The sequence below is a fragment of the Mustela nivalis genome (assembly GCF_964662115.1).
Source record: "Mustela nivalis genome assembly, chromosome: 10".
In the NCBI taxonomy this organism is placed as follows: domain Eukaryota; kingdom Metazoa; phylum Chordata; class Mammalia; order Carnivora; family Mustelidae; genus Mustela; species Mustela nivalis.
This window is the reverse complement of record NC_139029.1, coordinates 51,123,104-51,138,792: the sequence shown is the minus strand read 5'-3', so window position 1 is coordinate 51,138,792 and position 15,689 is coordinate 51,123,104. Positions and strand designations below refer to the sequence as shown.

General features: G+C 35.4%; 1 protein-coding gene across 2 annotated transcripts in view; it reads right to left on the bottom strand.

Moving 5' to 3' along the window:
- RAVER2 (ribonucleoprotein, PTB binding 2) overlaps positions 1-15,689 on the bottom strand; it is a 91,448-nt gene that overhangs the window by 14,899 nt on the left and 60,860 nt on the right. For both annotated transcript variants that reach the window (XM_082687843.1, XM_082687842.1), the window contains exons 10-11: positions 14,255-14,366; positions 12,582-12,718 (exon numbers count right to left, since the gene is read on the bottom strand). In XM_082687843.1, the coding sequence (XP_082543969.1) occupies positions 12,582-12,718; positions 14,255-14,366 (249 nt within the window). The remainder of the gene's footprint in view (positions 1-12,581; positions 12,719-14,254; positions 14,367-15,689) is intronic.

Genomic DNA, 15,689 nt, shown 5'->3' with positions numbered 1-15,689 from the left:
CCAGCAGTGGATGAGGGTACCCATTTCTCTACACTGTTGCCAATGTTTGTTATGGCGCGTTTTTCTTCATTCTCGATTCTTTCTATTCTTCAGACTGGATGATCTCAACTGACCTATCTTCCAAACATGTTGATTCTTTCTCCTGCCTGTCCAAATCTGCTATGCTCTAGTAAATCATTTCAGCTACTGTACTTATTCAAATCCAGAACTTCCTCTTGGTCCTTCTCTAATAATTATTGCCAGTTTTACTGATGCTCTTCTTGAGGAGAGAATAGATGGAACTTCTTATTGTGTCCGTTGTTGCCGATGTCATCTATGGCTTGCATTTTTCCATTTAGGCCTATGATACGCTGCAAATCAATTTTAGAGTATGGTCCAAGGCAAGAACCAGGCTTCATGTTTTCCAATATGGATAATCAGTGGCTCTAACAACATTTCTGTTCCTTGCTTATTTAATTCTTTTGGCATTTTGGTCAAAAATAAGTTTACCGGGGCACCTGGGTGGTTCAGTGGGTTAAGGCCTCTGCCTTCAGCTCAGGTTATGATCCCAGAGGCCTGGGATCGAGCCCCGCATCAAGCTCTCTGCTCAGCGGGGAGCCTGCTTCCCCCTGTCTCTCTGCCTGCCTCTCTGCCTATTTGTGATCTCTGTCTGTCAAATAAATAAATAAAATATTTATAAAAAATCAGTTTACCATTTAAGTATGGGCCTATGCTGGGTCTCTATTTTGTTTTAGTGATCTATTGCCTGTCATTTTGTCCACACCACACTGTCTGATTGTCATGACTTTATAGTGTATCTTGAAGTTATACGGAGGAAGTCCTCAAGCTGTGCTCTTTCGTAAAATTTTAGCTCCTTTCCATTTTAGTACAAACTTTAAAAATTTCTATTTGAGAAAAAGGCTACTGAGTAACTGGTTGGGATAACAATCTATAGATCAGTTTAGAGGGAACCGTGATATTACCAATATTAAGTCTTCCAATTCACTGACATGGGACAGCTCTCCATTCATAGGCATCTTTCATTTCTCACAGCAATATCTTTAGCTTTCATTGTTCTTACAAATTTTCTGTTAACTTATTGCTACGTATTTCATGCTTGATGCTGTTGTAAATATAAATTAAAAAAATTTTTAAAAATATTCTTTTCCAATTGTTTGCTGCTTGTCCACAAAAACAATTGATTTTTGCTTATTACCCTCTATCTTGTGACTATGCAAAGTTTATTAGTTTAATGATTGCTTTTTAGGGGGATTTTTCATATAAACACTCAGACAAAGAGAGACATTTTTACTTTTCCTTCCCATTTTATGCCCTTTTTTAATTTAATTTTTGAGAGAGAGAGAAAGAGAGAGAGACAGAGAGACCTAACGAGGTTTGGAGAAGAGAGGCAGAGGGAGACGGAGAATCTTAAGCAGGCCCACACCCAGAGCAGAGCCCAACATAAGCCCTGTGCAGGGACTCGATCTTACAGCCCTGAGATCATGACCCCAGCCAAAATCAAGAGTCCGATGTTTAACTGACTGAGCCACTCACGTGCCCTCTTATACCCTTGGTAAAAAAAAACCCTACCTGCACTAAACCTCCCATAAAATGTTTGAAGAGGCATAGTCAAGCCTTACTCTGACAATCTCTTTGTTTCAATTAGAGCATGTACTCCATTTTTATTTAACTATTACCGTCATTCAATTTAGATTTCTTACCTAGCTATTTGTTTTCTATTCACCTGTTTTTTTTTCCCCCCTTTCCTGACATTTTTTGGCTTAATCAATGTTCTTAGAATTCCAATATAACTAAACTACTGACATTTCAGGTATACTGTTTTGTATATTTTTTTTAAATAGTTGCTTTATGAATGACAATGTTTTACATAACTTACCACAGATGACTCAGAGTTACTGTTCTACTTCATGGAAAATGTAATGTAAAATTTTACTTAAAATGTACATTTGAATAGCCCCACAACTGTACTTTCATTCACTCCATACAGTCCTTTGTACTATTATCAAATACATTGTATCTATGAACATTATAAACCCCACACTAAAATGTCATAATTTAACTTTTAAATAATTTAAGAAAAAATATACAGTATTTTATTTACCCCACAAATTTACCAGTTGTTTTAACACTGTAACTCTCAATGAGAAGCACTCTACTGGGCAGAGGACAATGATACTGTTAAATATCTTACAAGCACAGACAGAGAATTACCCAGCCCAGACGGCCAACAGAGTCAAGGCTGAGGAACTCTACCTTAAGAATAATGCACATTATTTTTATCTGGTTACTTTCAAGAAACCCTCCTTAGAACTTAAGTTTTCATCATATTAACTGACGTGTCTAGGTAAAATATTATTATTTATCCTGCTTTGCAGGGGTTGTGTCTGTGCCTGTTAGATCTGGAGGTTTTTTAAACCAAATTTAGGAAATTTTTTACCATTATTTTTTTCAAATATTTCGTGACACATTATCTTTTCCCTCTCCTCCTGAGACTGCAATTATTCATATTTTAAACTGCTTGGTATCATCCCTCAGGTCTTCAGAATCTGTTCATGGATTTTCATTGTCATTTCTGTTCTCCATATTGAATTATTTTTGTCTTCATGTAAATTGAAACTTTTTTTCCTGTTTTCTCCAATCTCTGCTAAGTCCATCCACCATTTTGTTTCTTTCCCTGATACTACACTTTTCAGTTGGAGAGTTTCCATACTTCTTTTTTAGTCTATATTGCTTGCTGAAAATCCCAATCTGTTTTTATGACTTTATACTCCTTAGGTCCTTGAACAAATAATAGCTGCTTTAAATAAATCATTGTCCACTAAGACCAACATCTGGGTCATCTTTGGGTCAGTTTCTATTTATTGTTTTTCTTCTTAATTGTGTGTCCCATTTCTTGTTTCTTCAATTATCTAGGATTTTCATATACTGATTAGAGATGACATATCATAAAGACCACAGATGTATAGTCTTCCTCTAAATATTGCTGATTTTTTTAAAAAAAGATTTTATTTATTTACTCGACAGAGAGAGATCACAAGTAGGCAAAGAGGCAGGCAGAGAGCGAGAGAGGAGGAAGCAGGCTCCCCAACAAGGAGAGAGCCCAATGCGGGGCTTGATCCCAGGATCCTGGGATCATGACGGGAGCCAAAGGCAGAGGCTTTAACCTACTGAGCCACCCAGGCACACCAATATTGCTGATTTTTGTTGGAAGGAGGAGATAACTTTGCTGAATTCAAACTCAAACTTCTGTGCAGGGGAGGAACTGAATCCCTTCTCAGTTCATTAGGGACTTGAAATCTCCCTCATAAACATGGTTCAGAGGTCAGACAAGTGTGTCTTGGCTGAGTTGGGGCTCCTTCCTAAGCAACTCCCTTTTTCAGAGAGTTCATGCTTACTTTTCAGCCTTGCTAAGGGTTCTCAACTCTGCTCTGACTCTGGCAGCCAACAAGAACCTGGACTACAGGTGGTATTAGGCAAAATGATAAATCTTGTCCTCTTTTAAGGACTAAGTCCCCACTTCAGGTTCTGCCTGCTTTTGATCATACCCCAGGACCTTCAAACAATTGTTTCTCTTTTGTATTTAGTCCAGTTTTAATAATGGTTACCTACAGGGGGAATAATCTGATATAAGCAACTTTGCCAATATTGGAATACCAGGTAGGATTTTTAAATGTAACAGCTTTATTGGAAATAAAGATTATTATATCCCTCTACACCTTGATACATTCATCTCTTAATCCTTATGCACAGGGCTGACTCAAAAGAAACAAAGAAACAGTTTCTACTAGAGAAGACACTACTTCCATGCCTGAAGAAACTTCTCCATGGTATAATGAAAATAATGAAACCTTGGTTTTCACAGAAATTGTTTACCAACTTCATGAACTTACAAAGATGATTAAATTCTTTATGCTCTTCTACTTGTGTTATGGAGACAGTCTCACGGGCTTGTTAGAAAGGTTAAATGCTTACGTTGCAAAGTATTCAGCACATGGTAAAACCAAAACAAAAAATGTCAGGTTCTTTTCCTTAGAACTCTTCCTCCATTCCAGCAGTGGAAATAGTAGGAATTTCTCAAACATGACTGCTCTTTTTCTAGTTACTTTATCCCATTAGTAACATCTAGTTAAGTTCACTTCCTGAGGAAGAAAGAACACCAGACTGAGAACAAATCTCACTTGATGAACACAACGAGGTAGAAGCAGGGACTGTCCAGGGGGGACGATAAATCCAGGGAAGACGTGCACCTCCACAGTGTCTCTGGGACAGCAAGAGTAGAGGCAGGAGGAAGACTGGCAATGTAAAAGGGATCTTTATCACAGAATTTCTCCTTGTGTACATAGAAAAGGGCTTTTCTGTGGATATAAGTATACAATAAACCACAGTAATCTAGTTAGCAAAACTGCTGGAAAAACAACAACAACAACAACACATTTCAAGAGTAAAATAAATGAAAAGGTAAGGAAAATATTAACTTAAAAAAATTAAATCATACAGGTTGGACAGGCAGATGGCAGAGTGAGAGGACCCTAAGTTTGCCTTGTCACCTGGATACAAATAGATAACATCTGTATCAGTGTATATTTACATGACATGACCTGAAGACTGGCAGAACTCCACAACTAAAGGCAGGAAGAGGTCACAGTGAAGAAGGAGGAAGGGCAAAGACATGGTCTGGAGTGAAAGGACTGTATCCTGGTAGGGAGGAAGCCAATGGTACAGAGAAAGGCTGAAAACAGACTTTCACACTGGGGCGCTCACAAATGAAGAGGATGAATCTCCATAATATTTGTTTTTGAAATTCAGAAGGCCAAATTTTGTGGTTCTTAAAATCATCAGGACTTAAGATCTGGAATTTTAAAAATCAGCCAGCTTGGCTCTTGGAGAGCCTCGATGGTGTTAAGGAGCAGAGCCCCCACCCTGAAAAAGACAGGACGATAAAGAGCCCAAGCAGATATGGTGTAGAACCAGCAGTTTGAAAACGCTGGGGCAGACAGGAAGGACAGTGGTTTCTCATCTCAGAGCATGGCCTGGAGTAGGGATCATGGGGAGACCCCTCTAGGAACAAAGGAGCTGGCAGGCATCATTCCCTCCCCTGCACCCAGCATAAATAACAGCTACCTGCGGGAACCAGAGCAGTATAGACACTTCTTACCTAACTTGTTTACATCAATCCATGCCGCCCCCCCCACCCCCATCCCAACCTTCAGTGGATCCATCCTTCTCAGTCATACATCCCTCACTCCTGGCACTGTGGGCCTCTCCCCCAGAAGACCAGAGAACAACTGGACTGAAGGAAAAAGAGGCCACAACTCAACAGCATAGCACATGCAACGCACATAGGAGATACTCCTTAAAGCACCAGGTCATGGGCAACAGGGAACACTGCATTGTGGGCACTAAAGGATCTATTCTTCATAAGGCTTTTATTGTTAAGAGCAAAAGAAGTAGCTGACTTTCCTAACAGAGAGAAATAGGCAAAATCAAACAAAATTAGAAGATAGAGAAAAATGTCCCAAATGAAAGAACAGGACCAAACCAAGCAAGAGACCAAAGCAAAACATATATAATGTGCCTGATAGAGAATATAAAGTAATAATCACAAGGATACTCCCTGGACTGGAGACAAGAGGACATCAGGGAGACCCTTAGCACAGAGATTAAAAAAAAAAAAAGAGCCAATCAGGGACCAAGAACACAATAAATTAAATTAAAAATACATTTGGTGGAATAAATAGGCTTGATGAAGCAGAGGAATGAATTAATGAAATGGAACACAAGTAATGGAAAGTAACCAAACTGAGCAAAGGAGAGGAAAGAAAATTATGCAAATTGAGAACTGTCATAGGGAACTCAGTGATTTTGTCAAGTGTAATAACATTTGTATTATAGGGATCTCAGAAGGAAAGAGAGATAACGGGACAGAAAACTTATTTGAAGAAATAATGGCTGAAAACTTCCCTAATCTGGGGGAGAAAAGAGATACCTGGATTCAGGAGGCACAAAGAGCTTCCCTCCAAAATTCAACCCAAGGAGGTCCACACCAAAAAATAAAGTAATTAAAATGGCAAAACGTAGCAATAAAGAAAAAGTTTTAAAAGCAACAAGAGAAAAGAAAACAGTTACATACAAGGGAAACTCTATAACATTATCAGGATTTTTCAATAGAAACTTTGCAGGACAGAAGAGAGTGATAGGATATATTTAAAGTGCTAAAAGAAAATAAAAGTGCAACCAAGAATACTCTCTCCAGCAAGGCTATCATTCTGAATAGAAGGAGAGTAGAGTTTCTCATACAAACAAAAACTAAAGGAGTTCATGACCATTAAACCAGTCCTATAAGAAATATTAAAGTTGAAAAACAAACTCTTTGAATGGAAAGGAAAACCATAGAGAGAGTAGGAGGAGTAAAAAACACAAAAGCAGTAAAAATAAATATATCTGTAAAAATTGGTCAAGGGATTCCTAAAATAAAAGGATGTAAAATACAACACCATATACCTAAAATGTGGGGGGTCAGGTGTGGGGAGAGGAGTAAAGAATGGGTTTAAACTTAAGTGACCATCAACTTAATAGAAATTGCTATATGCAAAAGATACTACATGCAAACCTAATGGTAACCACAAATCAAAAATCAGTAATAGATATGCAAAAATAAAGAGAAAGAAATCCAAATATATCTCTAAATAAAGCCAATAAACCATAAGAGCAAGAGAAGAATTAGAGAAAACCCATTTTTTTAAAAAAAATCACAAAACTAGAAACAAAATCGCAATAATCACATGTCTATCCATAGTACTTTGAAAGTAAATGGACTAAATGCTCCGAACAAAAGACACAGGGTGCCAGAATGGATTAAAAAACAAGACCCATCTATATGCTGCCTACAAGAGACTCATTTCAGACCAAAAGACATCTGCAGATTTAAAGTGATGGAGAAATATTTATCATGCAAAACAAAGTCAGGGTAGCAGCGCTTATATCAGAAAAATAGACTTTAAAACAAAGACTGTAACAAGAGACAAAGAAGGACATTGTATAAGAATAAAGGGACGATCCAATAAGAGGATATAACAATGGTATTTATTTATGCACCCAATATGGGAGCATCCAAATACATAAAACTGTTAATAACAAACATAAAGGGAACAATTGATAGTCATACAATAATGGTAGGGGACCTTAACACCCCATTTGCATTGATGGGCAGACCATTCAAACAGAAAATCAGTAAGGAAACAATTTGTTTTGAATGTCTCACTGGACCAGATGGATTTAACAGACATTTTCAGAACATTCCATCCTAAAACAGCAGGATATACATTCTTGCAAGCACATATGGAACATTCTCCAGGCCACAAAACAAGTCTCAACAAATTCAAAAAACTGAAGGTATACCATGCATGTTTTCTGACCACAACACTATGAAATTAGAAATTAACCACCAAAAATAATCTGGAAAGAGCACAAATACTTGGGAGGCTAAAACAGCATGCTATTAAACAATGAATAGGTCAACCAAGTAATTAAAAAAAAATCAATAACTACATGAAAACAAATGAAAATGAAAATAGAATGGCTCAAAATCTTTGAGATACAGCAAAAGTGGTTCTAAGAAGAAAGTTTATGGCAACACAGCCCTACCTTAAGAAGCAAGAAAAATCACAACCTTACATTATACCTAAAGAATCTAGAAAAAGAAGAACAAACCCAAATCCCAGTAAAAGGTAGGAGTAAAGATTAGAGCAGAAATAAATGATGCAGAAACGAAAACAACAACAACAACAAAAATAGCACAGATCAATGAAGTCAGGAGCTTTCAGAAGATCAATAAAATTGATAAATCCTTTATATGTTTATAAAAATTTTTTTTAATTAAATTTTAAAAACCCATAAAAATTGATAAACCCTTAGCAAGGCCCATGAGAGAGCAAGAGAACCAAATAAACAGAATTACTAATGAAAGAGGAGAAATAACAACCAACACCACAGAAATACAAACAATTCTAAAAGAATATTATGAAAGCCTATATGTCAACAAATTGGGCAACTTAGGACAAACTGATAAATTCCTAGAGACATATATTCTACCAAAACTAGGTTATGGAAAAATAGAAAATCTGAACAGACCAGGTACTGGTAAGGAGATTGAATCAGTAACCAAAAAACTGCCAAAAAATAAAAGTCCAGGACCAGACGGCTTTACAGGCAAACTCTACTAAACATTTTAATTTTTTTATTTTTATTTTTTTCTACTAAACATTTGAAAAAGAGTTAATATTGATTCTTCCCAAACTAGTCCAAAAAATAGAAGAGGAAGGAAAACTTCTAGGTCCTTTTTATGAGGCCAATATCACCCTGATAACAAAATGACATAAAGATACCACAAAAAAAAAAAATTAAAAGAAAGAGAGAGAGAGAATTATAGGCCAGTATCTCTCATGAATATAGATGCAAAAATCCTCAACAAAATGTTAGAAAACTGAATCCAATAAAATATATTTTAAAAATCATGTACCACAATCAAGTGGAATTTATTCCCAGATGAAAGGGTGGTTCAATATTCATAATCACAGTGATATATCACATCAGTAAAAGAAAGGATAAAAACCATATGATCATTTCAATAGATGCAGAAAAAGCATTTGACAAAGTACAACATCCATTCATAATAAAAACTTCTCTGCAAAGTAGGTCTAGAGGGAACATATGTCAAGATAATAAAGGCCTTATTTGAAAAACCCACAGCAAATACCACACCTAATGGGGGAAAACTGAGAGCTTTTCCCTTAAGATCAAGAACAAGACAAGTATGTCCACCCTCATCAGTTTTATTCAACATAGAACTGCAAGTCCTCACCACAGCATTAAGACAACATAAAGAAGTAAAAGTCATCTAAATTGGTAAGGAAGTAAAACCTTCACTATTTGCAGATGGCATGACACTATATATAGAAAACATTAAAGATTCCGCCAAAAAGCTACCAGAAATGATAAATTTAGTAAAGTTGCAGGATATAAAATCGGTGTACAGAAACCTGTTGGATTCCTATACATTAATAATGAAGCAGCAGAAACTGAAAATAAGAAAGCAATTCTACTGGGGCGCCTGAGTGGCTCAGTGGGTTAAAGCCTCTGCCTTCGGCTCAGGTCATGATCCCAGGGTGCTAGCATAGAGCCCTGCATCGGGCTCACTGCTCAGCAGGGAGCCTGCTTCCTCCCTCTCTCTCTGCCTGCCTCTCTGCCTACTTGTGATCTCTGTCTGTCAAATAAATAAATAAAATCTTTTAAAAATAAAAAAAAAAAGAAAACAATCCTATTTACAATTGCACCAAGTACATTAAACATCTAGGAAGAAACTTAACCAAAGAAAGACCTGAATTCTGAAAACTATAAAATATTGATGAAATAAACTCAAGACAATACAAAGAAATGGAAAGACATTCCATGCTCATAGATAGGAAGAGCCAAGACTGTTAAAATGTCCACACTACCCAAACCCATCTTCAGGTTTAATCAATCCCTCTTAAATACCAAAAGCACTTTTCACAAAACCAGAGCAAATAATCCTAAATTTTTTAGGAACCACAAAGGACCCCAAATAGTCAAAACTAGTCTTGAAAAAGAAAAACAAAACTGGAGGTATCACGATCTAGATTTCAAGTTATATTACGAAGTGGTAGTGATTAAAACAGTATGGCACTGGCATGAAAACAGACACACAGATCAATAGAATAGAACAGAAAGCCTGGAAATAAACCCACAACCAATCTTCAACAGAGGGGGAATATATATACAATGGGAAAAGACAGTCTCTTCAACAAATGGTGATGGGGAAAACCACAGCAACAGGCAAAAGGATGAAACTGGACCACTTTATTTCATCATACACAAAAATAAACTCAAAATGCATTAAAGATCTAAATGTGAGGCCTGAAACCATAAAAATCCTTTAAGAGAACACAGGCAGTAATCTCTCTGACACTGGCCACATCAACACAGTTCTAAATGTCTCCTGAGGCAAGAGAAATAAAAGCAAAAATAAATAACTGGGACTACACCAAAATAAAAAGCTTCTGCACAGCAAAGGAAGCAATCAACAAAACTAAAAGGCAAACCTACTGAATGGGAGAAGATATTTACAAATGACATATCTGATAAAGGGTTAGTATCCAAAATACATAAAGAACTGACACAACTCAACACATAACAAAACCAAATAACCCATTTAGAAATGGGCAAAAGACATGAAAAGATATTTCTCCAAAGAAGACATACAAATGGATAACATACATGTGAAAAGATGTTCAACATCACTTATCATCAGGGAAATGCAAATTATAACTACATGAGATTATCACCTCCCACCTGTCACAATGGCTAAAACAGAAAAACACAAGAAACACCAAGTATGAGCAAGGATATGAAGAAAAAGGAAGCCCTGTGCACTCTTGTTGGGAATGCAAACTGGTACAGCCAATCTGGAAAACAGTATGGAGATGCCTCAAAATGTTAAAAATAGAACTACTATATAATCCAGGAGTTATACAACTGGGTATTTACCCCCCAATACAAAAGCACTAAGAAAAGGGATACATGCGCCCTTATGTCTATTGCAGCATTATTTATAATAGCCAAACTACAAAAGCAGCCCAAACTATGGAAGTGTCCACCAATAGATAAAGAACATATGTTATATACATGCAATGGAATATTATTCAGCCATAAAAAAGAACAAAATCTTGCCATTTGCAGCAACATGGATAGAGCTAGACTGTATTAAGCTAAGCAACAGAAGTCAAAGAAAAACAAATGCCATATGATCTCACTCATTCCATATATGGAATTTAAGAAACAAAACAAATGAGCAAAGGGAAAAAGACAAATCGAGAAACAGACTCCTAACTATAAATAACAAACTGATGGTTACGGGTGGTGGGGGGCATGGGGGATGGAGAGTAAGGAGTATTCTTATCATAAAATAAAGTGATAAAAAATTAAAAAGCTATATAAAAAGTTAAATTATACATGTTTAAATTTTTTTTAAAGTTTACTGTGCTTCCATTTATGAAAGTAAATTTTGCTCTTTGTAAAGGAACAAAAAGCTAGAATTGTACAGGACTATAATTTATAAATTCTTAAAATGAACAATAGATTATGAAATATTTACCATGTATTTACATAGTGTTTTACTTGATCTTTACTATTTGCATTGTATTTCTGGAATTAATATGATAATTTATGTACTTAGTATTAAAAATTATTGAAAATTTAGGCTGTTTCTAATTTACAGAACTATCAATTTACAAATTTTACAGATCTCTGATAATTTCCTTGGGTTTTGTCATCTGTAAATATAATTAGCATACAATTAATGTCAATTAATGTCCTCACCTTGATTTCTTAAAATGTGAATTAATAAAGGAAGAAAAATGGAGTCTTATGAAACATATGAGGGAATGCTTTCCAGGTTGTATTAATTCATGATTACTCTTCCTTGGATATACGTCTGTTGGTACCTAATCACATCATCTTCCAACCTATATTTCTCCACCTTTCCACAGGTATATAAGAGACTTTATTACATATTATTCTAATATCCAGCTGCACCATTCTTACAGAATCTATTTCACCTGTGTTTCTAGTACCCTATCATAAAAGCATCAGGAGGCATCGATTGTTCCAAGTGAATTCATACAGGTTTTCTGTTCTAAAGGTTATTAGAGAGAGATGAGGCAAACACAGGTGCTCCAAGGAAATCAAAGTGGAAGCACTGCTGCTGCAGATAGGGCAGAGCTGAGAAGCAGCTGATGTGCTGAGAAATAAGAAAGAATCAGAACAAGGATAGTTCATTACAAGACCCCCAGGATTATATCATCATATACTGCTAACATGATATATACTCTCAGCTTAAGCCATGGAGAATGACCTGAAGGAGAAAAGGCCAAAGTAAAATTGACATATTTAAGTAATGGTACAATATACCTTTGGAATATAATATTTTTTTTATGTTAGTGATTGATTGGTTTAAATGTTAGCCTAATAGCGCCCGTCATTATGGTTGTGTGCCTGTAATCCGTAAGCAGTGGAGAAGAACAGGGACATCTCCTTGAGTTCTTTAGTCAGGTGTACATTGGTATATACCACAAGTCAGCAGTTTTTCTGTAAAGAGCCAGTAAATATTTAATAAATGTTTAATCTTATGGGTCATATGGTCTCTCTTGCAGCTATTCAACTCTACCATTGTGGCATAACTGCAACATAGACAATATGTAAATGAATGGACACAGCTGTATCCAGTAGAACTTTACTTACAAAACAGGCGGTGGGCTGGATTTGGTCTATAGTTTGTTGACCACTAGTGTAAACACAAAGAGGTAAATATCTAGCATAAATATCTAGGTAAATATCAGTGTTGCTTGAATATGTCCTAAAATCCCAAATGAGCAAGGAATATTGTGTAGATTAATGCAATTTTACTTTCCTATGATATCACAGGAATCACATTTTCATATTCAATGAACTCAATATACAGTTGAACCAATTTTTCTAGATATCATCAAAACTTGAGGATCACTTACCTGTGCATAATCACCAAAGGGCTGGGAATAAGAAATGCACTTCTCCAATGTGTGTTGTGATTCATTTCCCTGAGAGATTGCATCCAGAATATTGCTTGCAATTCCAGTCTTCTGCAGAGTGGTTTTACTTGCAGGGGCTAAAGTTAAATTTCAATATTTTTAGCCAAAAGTTGTTTTGTTATCAATTATAAACAAAGTACAAAACTCATTAATTCAACAGATTTTCATTTGCCTCCATATAGCTATAGTTCTTATCCCCCAGGGGGAGGATATACAGTATATGATGCTGTCTTGTTCATTTAAAGCAACTGAACATGGAAGTTTGTCCAATGGATAGATAATTTTGATGGAAACATTTTTAAGATACATGTCTAATCTCTAAAAGAAGGCAAACAAAATGTAAACTAATCCCTCTTATTAATGCAATAGTTGTAACCATCAATTTTAGACCAGGTAAAAAATGCAGTGGATATAGAGGAAGCACATTAAATTTTTTTTCTGGCTCTTTTAAAAAATTACAAATTAATGTCGAGGTACAAGAGGATACTTTATAAAATACAGAGCATATATATTATTTCATTTCTCTTAACTCTATTCTTTTTTCCCCAGAGGTAACAGTTTAGAATTTATTTTCCCAGATTTACTGTATGCATTTACACATTAAATATGTACATGTAAGAATATATAGTTAAAAAAAAGAATACATAGTTTTAAACAAACATAAATGGAATCATTTGAGGCACACGTTGACTTTTTCTACTTAATTTGCTTTAGAGAATTTTGTATTAGTACATGTAGCTCTCCCTCAACTATAACAAAGAGTTGTGTTGTATTCCATTTTCTGATGAACTATTTTTTTATTTAACCATTCCCCTGTTGAGGAATATTAAGGCACTTTTCAGTTACACTATTGACAACCAACATTGTAGTGAATATCCTAGTGCTTCAAACACACATTTGTGATTTTCTCTTAAAACTATATTTAATAATTTACCTTAATTGAAGGCCTGAGAAAGTCTTCCAAAAAAGTAAATAAGAGTTCAACTTCTGCTTATTATCATTAGCTCACAGTTTTGGGGGGATAGTTTGCAAATATTCTGGATATATGAGATATGTAGAGGTTTAAATCTCTATTTTAGAAATAGATTTAGAATACAAATGATTCTATATGTATTATACAGCATTATAGTATTGCCAAGAATTCTCTTGCCAGATTTTCTATTATGATTCACTAATTCAATAAATTTATTATATTCTTTTTTTTTTTTTTATTTAGTCAGAGAGAGAGAGCGAGAGTGAGCACAGGCAGACAGAGTGGCAGGCAGAGCCAGAGGGAGAAGCAGGCTCCCCGCGGAGCAAGGAGCCCGATGTGGGACTCGATCCCAGGACGCCGGGATCATGACCTGAGCCGAAGGCAGCTGCTTAACCAACTGAGCCACCCAGGCGTCCCAATTTATTATATTCTTAATAAAATATTACAAAAGATGTTTCCTTAAATAGTTAAAATACAATTTAAGTGTCTTAATTTTGGTTATTGTTTAATTTAAAGATGAGGTCATAATTTAGGCTTTCATGGCCAATAAGCATTATTTGCTTCCATTTAATTAGAGTAAGACTGATTATGGAAAGTATTTAATAAAACTCCAAAATATTAATACTGAGCTCTTACTTACATGATAAGCACACACTGGGCAACACACTTGCCAAGTTCAGGTATGGATTTTTACTGAGCCGTATTTCTTTTGGTGGTTCTCCCAATAGTGAAGTCTGATTCTTAGAGGCCACCTATTTATCAAAAATTAAACAGTAGGTATTTAATCAGAGGTACAGGAAAATATAAATGCAGAAAAAGTAGAGAAATACTTACTCTTCAGTAAATCTAGTTTAGTGTAGTAAAAATTTGTAGAACCCAATGTTTGAACATATAAAGTTATGGAGTATTTCTGGATAGTGATTAAAATGATCACACACCACTTATTTTTTCAATTAGTTTTTTTTAAACTACCCTAGAACTTTAGAACTGAAAGAGAATTAAAGGCATTCTTGTAAATTCTTTTCATTGGAACTAGGAGAGAATTAGTTCACAAGAAAAAGCAAATCCCATACCTTATTTCCAGAAATATGTTATCTACATTTTCCTACTTGGATTTTTATAGTGTATGGCTACAGCCAAATGATAAAGGAAAGCTTACGCATTTCTGGTTCTAAAAGTAATACCAAACAAAATAAGTGGATTTAATAAAATCCAAATCCACATTTAGAAGATAACCCTAGAAATTCACACTTCTTGAAAATATATCAGTAAATTTTATATAATTAAGTATAAGCGTTCTAGCATTTAACAGAAGAAAAGGGCTGATTCTTCAGATCATTTTGTTTTGTACTGATGGAATTTTTTACTTTTCAACTCTCTGTTAGTAAAAAAATTTTTTAAAAATAAAACAATTTAGGTTACTATAATTAAAGCTAGAAGCTAAGTTTTCATTTCTAGTTAATTTTTGTTTTGTTCCCTGAACAGAATGAAATATAATATCAAGTGTTTATTTCTATATTTGAGAAAAAACCCAATAAACAACTCCTTTTATTTCTTCCTTATCTGGTCAATATTATTGTATTTGGATTGAGAAATCTGTCCTGTACATCTTTATAAGACTCAAAGAAGTCCAGATTTGCTTGTGATAGATAAATCACAGATACAGATGTATTTATTCAAAGATGCTTACTGAATGTTTACCATTCAGTGCTGTGGTAAGCATTGATAATACTAAAATGAGTAGGACAAGAAGACTTCCGTTAAGAAATTCACAATTAAGGGGCGCCTGGGTGGCTCCGTGGGTTAAAGTCTCTGCCTTCAGCTGAGGTCATGATCCCAGGATCCTGGGATCAAGTTCTGCGTCGGGCTCTCTGCTCAGCAGGGAGTCTGCTTCCCCCTCTTGCTGCCTGCCTCTCTGTCTACTTGTGATCTCTGTCTGTCAAATAAATAAATACAATCTTAAAAAAAAAAGAAAAAATTCCCAGTTAAGTAGATATGATAGCTCAAAAGAAGTCTAAGATGGAAACATAAAATTCTAGGTAGGAGCTAACACCATTACATATTTGCCAAAGGAA